General features: G+C 40.1%; 1 protein-coding gene across 1 annotated transcript in view; it reads right to left on the minus strand.

Moving 5' to 3' along the window:
- RSPO4 (R-spondin 4) overlaps positions 1-17,986 on the minus strand; it is a 30,268-nt gene extending 12,282 nt beyond the window's left edge. The window contains exon 1 of the mRNA XM_031949321.1: positions 17,397-17,986. Coding sequence (XP_031805181.1) covers positions 17,397-17,475 — 79 coding nt within the window. The 5' untranslated portion in view covers positions 17,476-17,986. The remainder of the gene's footprint in view (positions 1-17,396) is intronic.
- Between the last annotated feature and the right edge of the window lie 2,600 nt (positions 17,987-20,586).

A 20,586-nucleotide genomic window follows, 5' to 3' on the forward strand; every position in this document is an offset into this window, starting at 1 on the left:
TCCAATGGGCTCCAGATTGAAGGTCTTGTTCAGGAATGGTCTCCATCATGTTCTCTCTCTGGGGTGGCCCTGAATCACTCTTCAAACTTCAAACATGGGATGAGTCACAGAGATGTCTTTCTAGGTCTAGATCTCAAAGCAAGTTTATCCATCCCAGGAAATAGGAATAGGGAGGGGACAGGAAGAATTGAGGAGGTAAAGTCCAAAGAGACATATGGTGTCAGGTGCGGGAGGCCAGATGGCAAATTGACTCTTATTGGGGGGGGGGTTGGAGGAAACAGGCATTCTTCTCAGAACCTAGGGCCATGGGGAAAAGAAGTGTTGGTAATACTACATCCTTAGACTGAAGCCAGAGCCCAGAGAGAAGGATTGATGCCCTAATCTGGACGATTCACCATTCATACTATCTATGGACATAGCCCGTACCTTTGTGTCTCTGCACACATCATTCCTAATTCTCAACTTGTTCTATCCCCTTCCCATCTGTTGACATTCTTCCAATTCCCAAAGGCTCAGTTTCAAGGCTACCTCCTTGGGATTATCACCATTCCCATTATACTCAGGTTCCTATAATACTCTTAGGGTTAGTAGCAAGTTGGAAATTCTCATTTCATAGGTAGGTAACTGAGGTTCTGAGAAACTACATACCTTCTCTAAGGCTAGATGGCATAATGGATAGAGTGCCAGGTCCAAAGTCAGAAAGATTCATCTTCCTGTGTTCAAATCTGATCTTAAACACTAGTTATATGATTCTGGGCAAGTCACTTAAGCTGTTTGCCTCAGTTTCCTCATTTATAAAATGAGCTGGAGAAGGAAATGGTCAACTGCTCCAGTATCTTTGCAAAGAAAATCCCAAATGAGGTTTCAAAGGGTCAGACATGATTGAAACAAGTGAACAACACAATGTTATATAATTGATATCAGAGCCAGGATGAAATCCAGACTTTCTAATCAAAGTGAGGTCAATCTGGTGGTCTTTCCACTATACCCCTTAGATTGTGAGCTCACAGAAAGAATGGAGTCTTAGTTGTAGTTCTATCTTTTCTGGCATTTCACAAAATGTGCCATACACAGTAAACACCTAATAAACACTTGTTGAAATTAAGACAGCTGTTTTCTGTTAACACCTTAGCATCTTTCATAACTCTTAATAACATAAAAATGCAAATTGAAGCAACTATGATGTTTTCCCTCACACCCATTAGGTTGGCAAAGATAACAAAAAAAGGAAAATGACATGCTGAAGGAGCTCTGGGGAAATGATTATTACGTTACATATTATATTACATTAATATCCTGTTGGTAGAGTTATGAATTAGTCTCAGGGATTTTAAAACTATGTCCCCTAAACAATTGAACTGTGCACATTCTTTGACCCAGCAATATCACTTTTAGATTTAAACTCCTAAGAAATTAAAGAAAGAGGGGAAAAGCTCATATGTACAGAAAGATTTAATGCAGTTCTTTTTCAGGTGACAAATAAATAAAAGGGGTGCTCATCCATTGGGATGGCCCAACAAAAGATGGTCTATGATTGTGATGGAATACTCTTGTGAAAGAGATGGTTTCAAAGGAACCTGGAAGACTTTTATGAATATTGATGTAGAGTGAAGTGAGAAGAATTAATTGCACAATTGATAAAGAGAAACAACTCTGAAAAATTAAGAACTCTGATCAACATTACAGAGGACAAGTGAAGAAGAATGTTGCTCACTTCCTGACAGAGAGGATATTGAATGCAACAAACATGTTTTCTGGGACATGACAAATTCGGGAATTTGTTTTGTTAAACTATGAATACTTGTTACCAGGATTTTCTTTTTCTTTTCTTCTGTGGGGAGAGGTAAGATATAAAAATGTTTTTTGATAATTAAAAAATTTAAATAAAAATATTTAAAAGTATATTATGTAGAGCTGTTCTGAGGTGAAAGGTAAAATAAGAGAGTAACTTACATATTAAAATAAGAAGTAACCCATCTTTTTTTTTTTTCTGAGGCCCTTTTATCCTTACCCTTACCAGCTAACTAGGTCCCTCATGCTGTCTCAATATCTTTCCTTCAGAATTTAAAGTGATCTGAAAATCTTATATGAACTCATACAGAGGGAAGTGAGCAAAACCAGGAGAACATTATATACAGTAACAGCAACATTGTGGAATGATCAACTTCGACAGACTTAGCTTTTCTCAGCAATATGATGGTCCAAGCTAATTCCAAATGACACATGATGAAAAAATGCTATTAGCCTCCAGAGAAAGAATTGATGACATCTGAATGCAGACATGAGCTGTATTTTCTTCTTTTTTTCCTCTCTCCTTCCTCCCTCCTTCCTTCCTTCCTTCTCCCTCCCTCCCTCCCTTTCTCCCTATCTCTCTCTCTCTCTCTCTCTCTCTCTCTCTCTCTCTCTCTCTCTCTCTCTCTTTCCTGTTATAAAATAATTAATATGGAAATGGTTTACATGATTGCAAATATAATATGTGTTAGATTGGTTACAATCTCAGGGAGAGAGAAGAGAGGAAAGATGCAGAAGTAGAATTTGGAACTCGAAAACAACAGCAACAAAAAAAGAAACTCCATAACTAGAAATGTTAAAAAAAAAAGTTTTTACATGCAACTTACATGCAAAAATACAATTTTATTTTAAAAAGAAATTGATCTGAGTTGTGAATAATATTACTTCATGAAGACAATTATAGCATTTGTTTGCTATTTTGTTTCAATAAGGTCAAAAATTGTTTTTAAAAAAGAGGCTCCATTAAAAAATTAGCCTCCTTCTCCTAGGCCCTGACTTTATTCTGTGTCTGGTTTAGCTGGGCTTCAGCTGGCTATTCTCAAGTTATTCTCCTTAAGACATAAACTCCCAGTCTTCTCTACTCTACTTTTAATTTGTACACACCTAGAAAGATGAAAACTCATGAATCCTATTTTGAGAATGCAGTCAAATAATGCAGATGACACAAAGCTAGAAAGGGTACCTAACACATTAGATGACACATTCAGGATCGCAAATACTCTCACTAGGTTAAAACTTTGGGTTGAATCTAATGAGATGGTATTTAACAGCAATAAATGTAATCTTATATTGAGTTAAAAATTTAATACCAGAAGTCAAAGAAGAAGGAGGAAGAAGACAAGGAAGATGAAAAGGATGATGACGTGACAATAAGGGGGAGAGGAATAGGTGGGCAGTAGTTTGTCTATAAAGATTAGGAGTTTTTAATGGATTGTAAACTCAATATGAGCTAGCAATGTGATAACGTGATCCAAGATTGCATTAGGAATAATATAGAGTTTAAGACAAGGTAGCTAATGATTCCACTGCACTCTTTAACCAAACTATCTCTAGAATATTCTATTCTACTGAGAAGGCCATAAATCAGCTAGGAAGTACCCAGAGATGGGTGAGCAGGATCATAGGAGACCTTGAGATGATGTTATATCAAGATAGATTAAAAAGGGGAAGGATAAAAGCATTTATTAAGCCACCCCACAGTTCAATTCAGGTATTTAAAAGGCTATCATGTGGGAAAAGGATTAGATCTATTTTGTATGTCCCTTGAGAGCAGACTTCAGAAGAAGCAGCAAATTTCAGCTCGATGTTAGGATAAACTTTCAAATAATTAAATTGTCCCTACATGAAATCAGCTGCCTGGGGAAGTGGGGAGTTTCTCTTCTTGGGAGGTCTTTACCACTTAACACAGTGCCTCGCATATATAGAACCTAATAAATGTTCCTTGATGATTGATTCAAGCAAAGACTGAATGACCACTTTTTCATTGTATTCTTGAGAGGAATCCTTGTTTAGGCCTAGGAAGTGGGCCCACACAACTTTCTGTATTAAAGCTGGTCAACATTATCCCAAAGGGTCCAAACCCTCAGTAGAAGTAGTTTCCAAGTAGAAGACGTTTCCAACTCTTAAGATTCTGTGAAATCAGTTAGTGAAAAAGCATTTATTAAGAGCTTCCCTGTATTAAAGCTTGGTTTTATATTAATGGTACTTATTATAGTGTTGGAATCAGGAAGTCTCAAACACTTCTGAGCTGTCTGACACTGACTAAGTCATTTTACTATATTGCCTCAGTTGTTCATCTGTAAAATGAGCTGAAGGAGAAATGGCTAACCACTCCATTGTCTTTGCCAAGAAAACCCTAAATGGGTTCATAAGGAATCAGACACAATTGAAATGATGGAACAGTAACAGCAAAGTGTCTAAGACTGAATGATAATAGTGTGGTCCCTGCTCTTAAGGAGCTCCCATTCTAACAGGGAGAAAACATGGAAAGAAGGAAAAGAAGAAAAGAAAGAAAGAAAGAAAGAAAGAAAGAAAGAAAAGAAAGAAAGAAAGAAAGAAAGAAAGAAAGAAAGAAAGAAAGAAAGAAAGAAAGAAAAGAAAGAAAGAAAGAAAGAAAGAAAGAAAGAAAGAAAGAAAGAAAGAAAAAAAGAAAGAAAAGAAAAGAAAGAAAGAAAAGGAAAGAAAGGAAAGAAAATAAAGGGAAAAAAAGAAAAGAAAAAAGGAAAAAAGGAAAGAAAGAAAAAAAGAAAGAAAGAGAAAGAGAAAGGAAAAGGAAAGAAAAGGAAGGAAGGGAGAGAGAAAGAAAGAAAGAGCAAAGGAAAGGAAAGGAAAGGAAAGGAAAGAAAGAAAAGAAAATTCCAGGGGGAAACCCTCAGGGAGGGATTGATCAGGAGATAATGAGAACAGGAAAAACCTGCAAAAGATGGGATTTTGAGCTGGATCTTGAAGGAAGGTAGTGAGGTGAGAAGGGAGAACATTACAGATCTATTGGACAGTCAATGAAAAGGAATGGAGCTGGGAGATACAGTGACAAGTGCTAGAACTAGAAACAAGCCCTTGTGAAACTATATTAAAGAGTAAAAAGATTGGAAAGATAGGAAGGGACCATGTGTGAAAAGCTTTAAATATCAAACTGAAAGAACTGTAAAACTGGAAATGACCAGTGTCCAGTCTCCTTTAAAAAAAAAAATGAGAACCGAGCTAACCAGTCAGTTGGTAACAAGGCTGATCTTCCACAAAGACAGCCCTAATTAATATCCAAGTTTAAGTTTTAGCCCCTTTTAGGCCAATCTCTACCTATCTTTCCAACATGAGCAAAAGTGAAGGTCGTAGGAGGAAGGGTGTGGGGGGGGGGGGGCAAGAAATGGCTTGATGAGATTCTGCCCTGAGTCTTTGGTGGGGCTCATACTGGTACATGGTGTCATGGAGTGTCTATCCTGCAGGATTCCCAGAGGGCTGGACCTAGAGTGGCCTCTCAGGGAGTTAGGAAGGGGTGCTATGCTTAATTCAAGGCTTCTCCTAGACATATCTGTGGCCCCATGGCTGTCCTGGGGCTCTAGGAGATGCCAGGTCCTTGTTGCTTCTTCCTTATCAATTAGCCTTCCCAGCAACCATCTTGCTTCTGGTTTGGCCAAAGGCTTTGCCTAAGCTTTGTTTGTGTGGCCTTCTTTAGAACCTCATCAGGCCCTCATTTGCCTGCTGACCCTAGCTGATTTAGGTGTCAAGGTGGATAAGCACAATGGCATTGTAGGTAGAAACAAGTGAGTTTGAATCCTGCCTTAGGATTGCTGTGTGATTCTATTCAAGTCACTTAGTCTCAATTTTCTCATCTGTTTGATGGAGATAATAATAATGAGCTACCTTACAAAGTGAGAACAAATGAGATAAAGCAGATAAAATGTTCTGCAAACCTATATAGAAGCTAGTTGTGATTATTGCCATTGTTAACGCTATCATTATTATTCACAGATTCTCAGAGCTGGACAACATAAAAAATACCTAATCTAATTATACTTTAACAGAAATTCTCTGTATAAAATTACTTATAAACACTGATTCAATTTTCATTAAGACCTTTAGTCTTAATGGAGGAGGAAGCTCACTATCTCTCCAGTGGGTAAGCTGCCTTTTAGGGACAGGTCTAGTTGTTAGAAAATTTTTCTGTGTATTTAGCTGAGGTTGGTCTCTGCAACTTCCTCCTATGGCTCCTAATTCTTGTTCAACCTTCATTCTCAAAAATGGTATCACAAGGGTGATGGTTTGACTTACAAGTGAATTTGGATTTAAGTGAGGCACAGCTGCACAAAGTGAAGAGCTTCCTTCTATTCTCCAGAGTTACTGGAATCCATTGGCAAGACAAAGGTGAAGATGACTGATGATAGCCCAGGATCAGTGGGGATAGCTTCTTGGAAAAATGGACCTTTTCATGCTTCGGGTACATGATACATTTCTTTGGAAAATAGGTTAGGGGAGTCTTTAATTTGGTGCTTAGACCCTTGAAAATCAAGATTCTTTGCCTAAGTAGCAGTTCACTATATACACAAAATTCCCTGCAAACCTTAAAGCTACAAACATGTTGACTATTATTATTATTACCATCATCACATATCCACCTTGCATTAGAGCAACTGATGTTCTCCCATACACACACTGCACAGGGAATTCTAGAAGAGAGGGAATTAGTTATGCTTTAAACCTAGGGACTTGATGTTTTTGAAATGAAACAGAGTTATAATATTAATTAACAATCAGAGCTGGAAAGCAACTACTAATATTAAACAAAGAAGGTTGGAGATACAAAGGATCTCAGAGATCATCCATCCAGTTATAACAGAGAAGTAGAATGAAAGCTTCCTGAGGTTAAGCATTATCTCATATTTGTTTTTTGTATTTCCAACATGTCATACAATGCTTGTCACATAGGTCTCTAATGAGTGTCCACAAGATCAGCTTTAGATATGGAAAAAACATTAAAGTTCATTAAGTACAACTTCCTCATTTTACAACCTAAGTAAGTAGCTAAGACTGTGACAGATTAAGTGACTTGCCAGCTAGTTAATGGTTGAGGCAGGATTCTAACTTCTTAAATTCAAATCCAGTGGTTTTCCAATTGTTGACTCAAGATCAGCCAAGGTGGGAATTATCTCTAGTTCTCACACCTCTGTCGTGTGTCCATATCACTTAAGTTTCTTTTTGTTGAGAGTTAGGACCCATTGGGATAATATCGATTGACCTCTGTGAAGAGACTCCTATGGAGCCACCTCCCGTATAACTGGACACGAACCAGACTTACCAGAGAAGAATATGATTTCTGGAATACTTGGAAGGCTCTAATGCCCCCATAACTTCCCTTTAACCATCCCTTATGTTGTGCTTTTATTTCATCATACTAAATTATTTTCATCAACTAAAGACGTCTTCTTTCCTCTTTTTCTTCTTTCCTCTTTTCTTTTTTTCTCCTCCTCTTCCTTCTCCTTTTCTTCCTTCCTTCCTTCTTTCCTTTCCTTCTTCTTCTTCTTCTTTTCTTTTCTTCTCTTCTTCCTCCTCCTTTTTCTTCTTCTCCTTCTTCTCCTCTTCCTCCTCCTCCTCCTTCTTCTCTTCCTTCTCTTCCTCTTCTTCTTGTTCCCCTTTCTCTTGACATCTGACTATGAATGGGGGACCCAAGAGTAAGTCTGGAAGTTGTCTAGGGAAGGTAGAGAAAGAAGCCCATTTCTTTCTATGAAATCAAAATGAAGAGACTAATGAATTGGGAAATCCTAACAAGACTTAGTTTTGGAACTCCAGAGCTGGAAGGAATGTTAGAAATTGTCTAATGCATGCATCACCTTCATTTTGTAGAGGATGACGCATAGATTCCTAGAGAGAAAGAAACTAATCCCTGTGATAACCCAGAGGCAGGGCTAGGATTCTAACCCACATCTCTCTTCCATTTCCATAGCACTTTTCACCTTAAATAGTACATTCCTCCTGATAGCCTTGTAAGGCAGAAGATGCAACTATTTCTATTTTTCTATGGAAGGAAACTAAGATAGAGAGGAGAAATAGCTTGTCATGCCATGAGTTAACAATTGAGCTAGGACTCAGAGCCAGGTCTCCTGCTTCCTAATCCAAGTCTTTTTTTGGACAAATCAAGAGCCTGAAGGCCATTTCTGGGCCTCTTGGTTTTCCTTTGGATTAATTCTTCAAGAAACACAGAGGGCAAAGGATGGTCAGAGTGGTCCAGATGTTACTAGGATGGTCATCTGACGTCCCTCCTTTAGCATTCCTCTGCAAGGGGAGGAAGTGGAGAGATGGGCTGGGCATGACTGCCTGGTCAGTGGAAAGAGAAAGGGCCATGAACTCATGATTTCAGGGTGAAGGGAGATTTAGATAGAATGAGTGTCTTGGTCAACTGATGCCCTACAGGCAGCCTTGTCCCAACTATAAGAATGACTCACTGGATAAGTCTGAAGTTCTGAGAAAAGCAATAGCATGCATGGGAGCCCATTGGTCCTGGCTCTGTCTCTCATTCACTGCATGATCTTGGACAAATTATTTACCCCCTCTGAAGTCTAGTGTCTTCCTCTGGAAAATGAGGGGATAAGAGGTTGAACTAGATGATCTCTAAGACTCCCTCCCACTCTAAGGGTGCATGATTCTAAGATGTGAACACTGTTTTTGTGCTGTTGTTGTTCATCCTTTGTTCTCAAAAAACGACCAATAAAATCACAAGGCTGATGTCTTGACTTGCATGTAAATTGGATTTAAGTGAGTCAGAGTTGCACAAAGTCATCAGCCTCACTCTCTCCTTCAGAGTCACTGTAGTTCAGTGGCAAGACAAAAGTCAAGATGACTGGAGAAGGTCCAAGATTCAGTGGGTGACTTTGCCCTTTTTAAACTAAGGTCTTTCTCAAATCTCACTATGTCTGAAGCAATTCCTATTCAGTGAGTAAGGACTAGATAAGCATTGAGACAAAAGATTACCTAGTTTGCATTAAAAAAAAGTCAGTCTGGGAGGGGAAGTACCTCAGAGTTTCTAGATTTGTAAGATTTGGTTCTACAGGAGCAAAGCAGGACCAATGTTGGGGAAGTACATTTAACCTCAATATAATAGAAAGAACTTCTGCCTCCATAAACGGGCTGGTCAGGGAATGCAATGCTTTAACAGATAGTGAATTTTCCATCACTGAGAGTCTTCAGGAAGAAGCTGGATAGCAGGTTGTCAAGGATGTTGCAGAAGAGATTCCTGCTCAGAAAGATGTTGGACCAATTTTCTAAAGTCCTTCCAACACTGGGGTTCTATGGCAACAATGTTGTAGCATGAACTTTCTACCCAGAGTGCTTCTACCGATCTCCCAGCTCAGGTACAGCCGAACATGATAGAGATTTATCAGTTCACAGAATGTGAATCTCATACTTAAAAAAGAGACTTTAGAACACAGACCACAGGATGTCACAGAGCTAGAAAGGACCTTGGACTATTTGTCGACAGATGAATTAACAAATGTTTGACGAAGAGAACATAATATGTCACGGCTAAAAGGAACTTAGAAGGACCTCAGAGGCAAATGGGATCATAATACACAGAAAGGCAGGACCCCTGGGTCCAAGTCCACCTTGGATATTTTACTAACTGTATGAGCGGGATAAGTCATGTGATCATAAATTCAGAGCTGAAAAAGACTATAGAGATCTTTTAGTCTAACTAAACTGGGTATTTCAAGATATTCAGGATATTTCAGGAAACTGAAATATATGGAGCCTAAATGACTTGCTCAAGATGATCTAGATAGTATCTGAGGTGGGATTTGGAAGTTGAACCCAAAGTATTCTTGACTTCAATTTCAGCATCTTATTTATTATGTCATGTTGCCTCCAGATAAGTTATTTAGTATTTCTGAATCTCAGTGAAATGGGGACAATAATAACTGTAATACCTTCATTACAGGGTTTTTGTGAGGATCAGTGAGGTAATATAAATTTAACAAGCCTTATAAAGCTATATAATTTCTTCTATTCCCCCTTTTCTTCTTCCTTTTTCCTTCTCTTCCTTTTTATTCTTATTATTATCATTTAGTGCTCACCTTTCAAGATACCCAATATGTTTCTTGATATTATCCTTTTGTATTCTGCAAATTAGTTCACAGGTAAATAAAATTATTATTTCTTAATTGATCAAACGTATTAGGGTATAAGATCACTGTGGTAAGGTCACTGAAAAACATAAAATTTAAGATAAATCAAATGACAGAATAACTAGTATTTACATAGGTTTTTAAGATTTGCAAAGTGCTTTAAAAATAATATCTAATTTTGTCCTCACAACAATCCCGGGATGTAGATGATATTACAATCTCTATATACAGATGATGAAACTGATGTGGAAGAAGATTAAGTGACTTGTTCAGGATCACACAGCTGGTACATGTCTCAGGCCAGATTTGAATTTAGGTCTTCCTGATTCTAAGCCCTGATCTCTATCCATTGCATCACCAGCTACCTAGATGACAGAGATGATGTGTGTTTTCTTATCCAACTTTTACATAATTTTGATTTCTTCCCTTAGTTCTCTAACTTGAATGTTTTTCATTCCTTGTAGTTTCGAGATAATGAGTATTCAACATGCTGACATCAATTTTAAAAAATCTTAAATTTTTACAGATTAACATTAAGTTCAGGCAATTACCAGCAACAATTTATATGTTCATTTCCAATCCAGTTTCTTTGTTGAATTTTCAAGCTATTTTCAGGTCGTCATTTGTAGCATAGGGATTTACATATTTGGTAGTTTATGAAAGATAAAAAGCTTCTGCTGGCTCCCTTCTGAATGGGTCTTTCTAATTACTCGGTAGATATTATTTATTTTTGTATCCTGCAGTGACAAGTTGCACAGTTTTTTCTTTCCTTGCACAATCTGTGTCAATAAATAAATCTGGGCTCCTTAATGATAATGTAATCTCTGATGGCAATGATCTGATGCTTAATCACTATCACAAACTCCTTCCTTTCTATAAACAAGTCTGCATTACTCAGCCATTCATTCAATGCCTCTTTGTCCATTCATGGTAGATGCTGCTCAAAGAGGGCTTTTGATTTCACTCTTGGATGTTGGTCACTTAGTATGCTTCATCCAGAGGTAGATCATTTCAGGTTCCATTCAACAAATACAATAGTTCGCACTGATTGCTCACCTTACCTTACTTGGTGAGTTGTCTATTAGTTTTAGAAGTATTATCTAAGTTGTTCATCAATTTGTCAGATGTTCTGAGAACACAGGATCAAAGATTTAGGTCTGAAAGGGACCTTAGAGGTCATTGAGATAAACTCCCTCATATGAGGAAATTGAGGCACAGAGTAGTTAATTGACTTGACCAAGATCACACAACAAATAAGTCTCTAAAGCAGGATTTGACCCTGGGTCTTCCCAACTCTAAGTCCAAGTATTTCTGCTACTATGTCAGTTTTCTTCCTTTTTTTGATGGAGAAGTATTCATTTTTCTATAGCTGCCTTGGGACTAACGTTTCATTAATATTGTGTTGTTCTTGTTTTTTGTCATTATTATTAATAAATGTCAGATTAGAAGGATTTCAAATACAAGTGTCAGAGCTAGTAGAGATCTTAGAAAAGAGAATGCTAGAACTGGAAGAGACTCGGAGATCACGTAATTCATACTGGGGTCCCATTTTACAGAGGACTGAAACCCAGAGAGGATAAGTCACATAGAATAATAAGTGGCGAATCTGAGACAAAAGCATAGGCACCCTGACTTCGAGTCTAGTGCTTTTCCTATGCTACCACACTGCTTGTGTTCCCTAGAAACCTCTGCTTTAAAAGAAATTAGGCAGTGATGGCCATGGAAATGTTAGGAGTCTGGAAAAGAGTCTCTGGGAGAAAAGGCAGTAGGGAATCAAGGAGTTTTATCATTAATAGAAAATGGAAAGGTGAATTTCATGAGCGCCATCCCAGGTATGAAAGCTTATTTCATCTGGAAAAAGAAAATGAATCAGTTTCTGGTTTCTGTTCCACATAGAACAATAACAACAACATCTTTATCTCTTTAAAACTTAGAGTGCTTTTTTTTTTTTTTTTTTTACTCACTATTTAAAGTAAACAGCACAAGTATAATTATTCGGTTTTTTTTTTTTTTTTTTTTTTTGAGGCAATCGGGTTGAATGACTTGCGTAGGATTACATAGCTAGTAAGTTTCTGAGGCCATATTTGAACTCTGCTCCTTCTAACTCTACGGCCAGTGTTCTATCCTACCAAACCACATGGCTGCCCCTAATTGTTCCCATTTTGCAGATGAGAAACCTGAGCCTTAAAAGCTTAAATAACTTCTCCATGATAACTAGAAGACTTAGAGCCAGAAATTGTGTCCACTTCTCTTATTCCAGAACTAACAATCTTCCTACCATATCACCCTGATAAACAGAAGGGACCACAGAAAGAGTTAGAGATAGGTTCAAATGTAAATCCTTTCTGGAGAAGATCATCTCATTGTCAGGTTGAGTGCATGTCTCCCCAACAGGGAGGTCTTGGGTTCACAAGATCATTGATATAGAAGTGGAAGTACAACAGAAGTTGTCTTATCTCATTCCTCCTCCCCACAATCCATGTGAAAAAGTCAGGGACTCAGAGATCTGAGGTTTAAGTCCTATAAATAAAAATAAACTTGAATAATCTTGGACAAGTAATTTACCCCTTTTGACCTCAGTTTTCCCAAGCTATGAAATGAAAGCATTGGAGTAGATGATCTCTAAGGTCTATTCCAGGTCTAAATTCTATGCCTTTGTGATCCTTCCAAATTCACAAACATGCATTTGTTATTTTGTTAAAGATTATGTTAGATACAAATTGACATGGAAGGAACAAAGAGAAGGTGTGGTACATTAGAAAGAGCATTAGATCTTTTATCAGATCTTTTGTCAGATTAGATCTTTTGTCAGAAAGCTTGGCTTCCTAAGCTATCTTTCTTATTACCGCTGTGACTTCAGGCATATGGAATTGAGGATACTATGGTATGTGACCTGGCCAAGTGACTTCTGCGTTTTCTATTTAATTTTCTTTATTTATAAAATAAGGGGGTTGGATTTGATGGCCCATAAGCTGAAAACAAATTTAAATTCTGTGATCTGATGATTTATAGCTTCTGGTTCTTAGTCTGTCTAGGAGTTAGGACACCTGAGTGTTTATTCTGGGCTTTGTCAAATAATTTACTCATGTGACTGCAAGCAAGTCACTTCCCTTTCCTAAGACTCATTTCCCCATCAGCACAAAGAGCATGATTCCCTTTCTTTTCCTACCCCACAGGGTTGTGGTGGGATGTGATGAGATTCAGAAACCCTCCGGAGCATTTCAAATCAACTGACACCGGAGGGACCACGCCAATCACTGCCAAATCCCCTTTCCCAGATGCTATTCCCTTGTGACAACGTTGGCTTTGCCCCAGGGCTTGGGGGGAAACCCCAGCTGAGGATCTTCCAGTCCCCTCAATTAGCCTTCAAACAATCAGGTTTGAAGGCAAACAAGACCCCATTTTACACCCAGGCTTGACTTCCCATCCCTGGGAAGTCCCAGTATATTTCAAGGGAAATGGATCCATCTGCTTCTCATTAACTCACACTTAAGTCATCAAAATGTTGTTTTGTAAGAGACACTTGAGTTCCAAGCAGCCTTTCTCAAGTCTTTTTGTCTTCGAAACAGAAAATTTCATTTTGCCAGCTACTAATGACTCCTGAGCCGAGGAGTCTCACGTCTGACCCGGAATCAGGGACCCAGGAGGCTTCTATGGGTATGGGGTTGGCGTCATCCTAGTCTCTTGCATAAGGCACACACAAGTCATTCCTTCCGAATTTGGGTTGGTTTCTGACCAGATCGAACCACAGTGACATTTGGGGGCTAATGCCCATGTGATGAAGGGAAGGGGGGAGTGGGAGAGTGGAAAAAGCCTTGGATTCAGAGTCAGGAGACCCATATTCAAGTTCCAATGCTACTAAACAACTTAAGGACATAAACTTCATCTAGTGACAGAACCTCTGCACGATTTCCCCACTGTTACTAAAAAAAAAAAGGGAGGGGGATCTGGGGTTAGACGATACTGACAGTGGGGGGCATGATGCAGGTTTGGGATCAGATGGTCAGGATTCATAATCCCAACTAGTGTCCATTTCCTCAACTACTAAATGACATCTAAGAATTCTCATGACTCCAAGTCCTGTAATCTAAAGATCTCTTCCAGCTCTGACATTCCATCAGATGATCAGGCCACAAAATTTAGGGGAAGTAGCATCCATAATAAGTATTCTCCTTAACAAATTCTTTTTATTAGAGGCAGCTAGCCGATGCACTGGATAGAGCACTTGCTGGACCTCCAGTTGGGAAGTTTTAAGTTCAAATAACCTCTATGCCTCGGTTTTCCTTTATTATAAAATGGGGAAAATAATAGAACTATCCCCTTAGGGCTACTGTGAGGAAAAAATTACATAACATTTTAAAAAGTGTAAGCACTGTGTGTGTGTGTGTGTGTGTGTGTATGTGTGTGTGATTCTTGAAACATTCTTGGGGACAATATATCAGTTGAATGAGAGACAGCTTAACTCCCCCTCCCAAAGAATGAGACTGGAAATATTGACCATGCCATAATCCCCAGACAACTCTAAGGAAAGTGGAATCGCAATTCTTTTATTCTTTTTGATAGATCTCAGAGATAGAAGAGATAATTAGAGCATAGAACATCAAAGCGAGAAAGGATCTGAGAGATAATCTAGGATATCCTCTTCATTTTACAGATAGGAAAATGGAGATCCTGAGGGGAACCTGTTTATGTAACCTATTTGAGGTTACATAAGTCAGTGATAGTGATAGAATTAAGGTCTTCTGTCTCTCAGCCTCTGGCTCTTTTCCTTGGGGCATGCATTTTTTCAGGAAACTGCCTAATTTTCCATTACTTTGCAATATCTTCGCCTCATTTCTTCTCTAGGCTGCCTATTCCACACTATATCTATATATCTTTATCTCTGTCTCTATCTCTATGTAATTCCAGACTTAGCCCTGTTGGGTTCCAATCTAATCTAATCTCCTGTTCAAAACACACCCTTTGCTGCAGCCAGAGGTCTCCTAACCAAATTTATGGCTGTCTTTGGAATGATCCAATTCCATTATCTCTCCGAAGGGATGAGTGAGGAAATCAAGCAATGAGTTTTTATTAGACACGTGCCATGTGCCAGGCACTGTGCTAGGTTCTGGAGATGTAAGTACAAAAGATGAGGTAATCCCTGGTACTTCATAAAACTAAAAGTGCTAAAGAAATGTGACCTATTTTACTATCATTCTGGTCTACCTCAAGCCCTCCCTTCTTCTTTTCCATCCTTGTCCATCGCTCTGACTGTAACAAGTACTGCCCTTTCCATAGCACACTATAGACTCCATTCCCCCCGCCCCCCAACAATCTTATATTTTACAAAGACTAATTTGGGCTTGAAGGGTTACACTGATGGTACATGTCAGAACCAGGATATAAATCCAAGTCTTCGGATTCCAAGGCTACCATGATACAATGAAAAAGAGCAAAACTGGATTTGGAGTGAAATCACAGTCATAGATCTGGGTTCAAGTCTCGTATATGTCATTTACTACCTGTGTGACTATGTCACCTGAACTCTCTGGGTCTCAGTTTCCTCATCTGTAAAACAAAGGGGTGAGAATGGATGGTCTCTGAGGTCCCTTGCAGTTCAATGCATGATCCTATCGAGGATCACCTGACTGTCAAGGTGCAGCTCATGTCTCCACTCCAGGAAGTCTTCCCTAATCACTTTCTTCCCTAGTGACTACTCTCCCCTTTAGATTCCTATGGTCCTGCAAAGTCAACAACAAACATTCACTCAGGACCCACTATGTACTGTGTGTGGCTCATGCATATCTTTGGATGGTTTATGACAATTTTTTGAGCGTCAGCTTTATTTTTCCAAGTGGACTCTGGGCTTCGTGAAAGTTGGGAATCATATATTTTATCTTATCCATCAAAGTCATTAGAAAGACAACTGCCCCGATACCTTATGCATAACAGGAAGCTTAGTCATTATTAATAATTGTATTCATTTCTATAAGTACTTTAAAAATTCCATATCAATTTCCTCCCCTCACTCCTGTAAGGAGGACAATGACATGATTGTTACCCCCATTGTAGACACTCAAAGATTTGGAGGTCTAGTGGGAAAAGTAATGAATCTAGAATCAAGAAAAATTGCCTGACTTTGGACAAGTCACTTAAACTTAATGGGCGTCCCCTAGAAAAATGAAAAAGTTAACCTCTGGAACCCTTTCTAGCATCAACTCCATGGTCCTCTGATTTCACCAGAATTACTCAGTGACTAGATAACAGAGGGATAATTGGATCTAAGTCTATCATTGTAAATGATCCAAACTCTAAATGACAATAGGCTTTCTACAGCACCATGATGCTATATTATAGCACATTAATTAATCTTCCACCCCTCTGTGCCAGGCGCTTGTGATGCAGCAGCTTCATAATTCTTTGGTCAGTTTGCTTGAAATAAGGCTGCACATTATCCATAGGCATCTTGTATATGTATCCAGTCTTCCACACCCGAAACTAATTAAGGTCAGACACACCAAGTATTTTCTCCTGTCTCAGGCACCTTGGCAATTCCATTCCCCTGCTGATCTCAGATTCTCAACAGAAAATTCAAAAAAAAGGAACCACCTTCCTCATTTCTTTCAAGGGTCATTCTTGGAATCAATAATATATATACATTCTCTTGCTTCAGTTACCTCTCCTCAGTTCAGCCCAGATAACACAGTAGAAAAAGTTCTGAATGAGGACTCAGAACATTAGGGTTCCAAACCTGGGTCCGTTATTTCATGGACATAAAAGTGATGTTAGCCACTTCTCTTCTTTAGTTTTTCCTTCTATAAAATAAAAATAATCGTATCTGTCTTGCTCATCTGAAGAGAAGTAAAGAGAATGATGAATTTAAGAATATTGTATAACCATAAAGTGCTATACAAATGTGAAGGATTATTACTGACCACTGACTTCTAACTCATTTGCAATATTTAGAATCCACATTCAAAGAACATAGAATGTCAGAGCTTGAAGGGACCTTAGAACATAGAATATCAATGTCATAAAGAAACGTAAAATACAGAATATCGGAGCTGAGAGGGCCCTTGGAACATAGAATGTTAGTATCATAAGAAACCTTAAAACAGAATATCAGAGCAAGAATGGACCTTAAAGATCTGGTTTAGTACATCTCCCTTCTTTTCCATAGGAGAAAATCGAGACCCAGAGAGAGGGAAGTCCTCCCCCAAGATCACACAGTGAATTAGCTGACCTGATATAGGAGCTCAGGCTCCGTCCCCTAACTTAGGACTCTCTCCTTTGAGCCACCCTGCTTATGTCTCACACTGGATGATGGAACCAGCTCCCTTGACCTTGGCCCCACTTAGGGCATATAGTCTTCAGCAGAGTGGTGTTCCACGTTTCCCTGATGGGGCGGGAGAAGGGATGGACAGGGGTGAGGTGAGGGAAGGAGTGAGGATGTGAAAAGAGAACACAGTTCTTGGACCCCCTTCCCAGTTGTCCCGAGACCAGGGACCATACCTTGTTTCTTGCTGTGGTTTAGGGCGAACATTTCCACAGCGTCCCCGAATAGCAGCAGTGTGAGCAGGATCCAGGGCATCTGGACAGCAATCGTGGTGGGCAGGGGAAGAGTCAGATCATCCAGTCGGCGGGCGGAGGGGTGGGAGGGTTCTTGCCAGATGCTGACAGAGGGCCAGAGGGAGGGAGAGGTGGCAGTAGAAAAGGGAGCTTTAATGTGAGTGGCTCGCCAAGGGGGCTCTCACGAACCCCTCGGCACCAGAGGGTTGGTCTGACCCTGGAGGGGACTCTGAAGGGACCCAGAGCTCAGGGTGGCATGGAGGGTGGGGTGGCCCCAGGCAGCTGGCTATCAAGCACCTCTGGGAGGCATGGCCTGCAGGGCCCCAGAAAGGCTATGGTCAGCCTGTTCTCCACATCCCCTGGCTTTATAAGCCAAGCCTTCCTCCAGTCCACTTCCCAAGGGGAGAAGCTGAGCCACCCACCCGGCTCCCAGCCACCCCTCAGGAGGGCAAACCTGGGACCAGACTGGCTGCTGTTGGCTGCTCTTCAGTCAGACTTGGCCTGAGCCCCCCGTCCTGCTGCCTGCCCGCCTGAGGCGGGAGCCAGGTTAACAGTAGGAGTGTAAGGAGACCACTGAACTCAAATGATGGGGTGGAGTCAAGGAATTGGGGATTTAACTCTCTCTCAACTGAATTAGAAGTCTCCTCCCTAGCTCCGGAGCCTTGGCCCCAGAGCAGTTTGTGCCTGTTAGTCACAGTCTAGCTGTGAGCACTCCCTCCCTCTCCCCCTCTCTCTGTGTCTCTGTCTCTTGTCTATCTCTGCCTCTATTTCTCTTCTCTCTTTCTCTTTCTGTCCTTTCTTCACCTCATCTGTCTTTCATTCCTCTCTCCTCTCTCATTCTCTGCCCCTTTTTTCTTTCTCTCCTTTCTGTTCTCTTTCCACTCTCTCTCTGCCTCTGTTTCTCTTCTCTTTCATTCTCTTCTCTTCCCTTCCCTCTCTCTCTCTTTTTTCCCTTCTCTGTCTTTCTCCTTCCTCACCTTCTGTCTCTGTTCCTCTCTTCTCTTCTCTTCTCTTCTCTTCTCTTCTCTTCTCTTCTCTTCTCTTCTCTTCTCTTCTCTTCTCTTCTCTTCTCTTCTCTCTCTCTCTCTCTCTCTCTCTCTCTCTCTCTCTCTCTCTTCCTTCTACTCTCTCTGGTTTTATTTCTCTTCTCTGTCTCTCCCCACTTTCCCTCTCTTTGTCTCTGTCTCTCCCTCTCTCTCCTCCCTCACTCTCTCTGTCTCTGTCCCTCTCTTCTCTTTGTCCCTCTCTTCTCTCTTCTCTCTGTCTCACTCTGTCTCTCTCTATCCCCGTCTCTGACTGTCTCTCTGTGTCTCTCTTTCTATGTCTCTGTCTCTATTTGTCCCTCTTCTGCCTCTCCTTCCTCTCTCTTCTCTTTCTGCCTGTGACTTTGTCTCTTCTATATTTCAATCTCATAACATTTCATTACCTCCTCTAATTCCTACACATGTTACTTTGACAGAAGATAGAATCAATATATAGAGGGAGGAAATGACTTTCACTGAGTCCCACAGACAGTTGGTGGCAGAGCTAGGACTCACACTCAGGTCTGACATCTAGCCCAGTGCTCTGTTCTCTGGGTAGGCTGCTCCCTCTCCCCGTCCCTCCCATCTTTTTCTGCTTTTCTCTGTCTAGCTTTTAGTCTGCTCATCTCTCTCTGGCTCTGTGCTTAGATTGTCTCTGTCTCTCTTACCTTGCTATCCTTGGCCTGTTTCTTTTTTCTCAGGTCCTCTCCCACCTGTCTGTTTCTATGGCTGCTTTTCTCCTGCCTTTCTATCCCTCTGTACATTTGTCTCTCTTTCTCTATGTGTCTCTCTTCTTTTGTATCTGCTTCTCTTTGCATATGTCTATCACTCTTTTAGTTGTCCTGCCTTTTATATTCATCTGTATCTCTATTTTTTTTTGCAGGGGTGTCCCTCCATGTCTCTGCCATGTGTGTGTGTGTGTGTGTGTGTGTGTGTGTGTGTATACAAAATGGCAGACTCTTACCAAAAAAAGCTTCTCTCAGCCCCATGTGAATCAGTGTGATCCATGCCAACCTGGCATTTGTTTTTTCCAAACTCATCTCCAGGGGGCTTATTTTTATTTTCTTTACTTATTTCTTTTTTCTTTGCTCTTTAAAAGTTAACTTCTTGCTCATTCAACAGACTGGTCAGTAACCCAGCTGATGTCCAGCAGATCATCAGGGCCTTACCTAGAATAGAAAGTTATCCTCTTTGACAAGAAACTCAAACTCTTGAGTTGTGGACTGCAAAGCCACCAAGATTTTAGTCATAAAGGAATAGTAACAAGAATCACTTGCCCTGAAACAGGGCAAGTCCCTTAATCTCTCTGAGTCTCAGTGTCTTCATCTGTAAAATGAAGGGGTAAAGATAAGTGATTTGTAAGGTCCTTAGAACATATGTTCTATGTTCTAAGTTCTTTTAAAAAGTTTTCTATGATTCTACAGACTAAAATTATCACGCATTCTAATCATTACAATTACAAATTATTCCAAAATGATTTATAAGCTCCAGATCTGTCATATTATTATCTAGTCCTGGCCCTGTTTCTTCTCAGCTCCATGACTTTAGGCAAGTCTTCAAAATGTAGATGTGTCCAAGCCTCTGATTATTCACATTGTCAATGAATCTATAATAATAAGGATCCCACTGTCAAGGAAAGAGTGCCTCCAGCACATAGTACATAATACATGTGTAGTCAGGGCAAGTCCCAGTTTCTAATTCAATAGTCTAATGTTCTGTGGTTTAATATTCTATATTTCTTTTTCTGTTTCTCTCTGTCTCCTTCTCTCCCCCCTCTCTCCCCTTCCTCTCTTCTTTCCTCCTTTTCTTCTTCTGTCTGTCTCTGTCTCTCCCTCTCTATCTCTTTGTTTCTCTCTCTGACTCTCTCTGTTTCTCTCTCTCTCTCTCTCTCTCTCTCTCTCTCTCTCTCTTTCTCTCTCTCTCTCTGTTTCTCTCTCTCTGACTCTCTCTCTTTCTCTGTCTTTCTGTCTCTGTCTCTCTCGGAAGATCAGGTCTCCCTATCTAGCCCAGGTTGGAAGTGCGGGGTACAGTTCTACTACTGATCACCCTGGGAGCTTAGACCTGCTCTATTTCTGACTTGAACAGGTTCATCCCTCTTTAGGCATCCTGGT

This window comes from Sarcophilus harrisii, chromosome 2 (assembly GCF_902635505.1).
Source record: "Sarcophilus harrisii chromosome 2, mSarHar1.11, whole genome shotgun sequence".
Taxonomy (NCBI): Eukaryota; Metazoa; Chordata; class Mammalia; order Dasyuromorphia; family Dasyuridae; genus Sarcophilus; species Sarcophilus harrisii.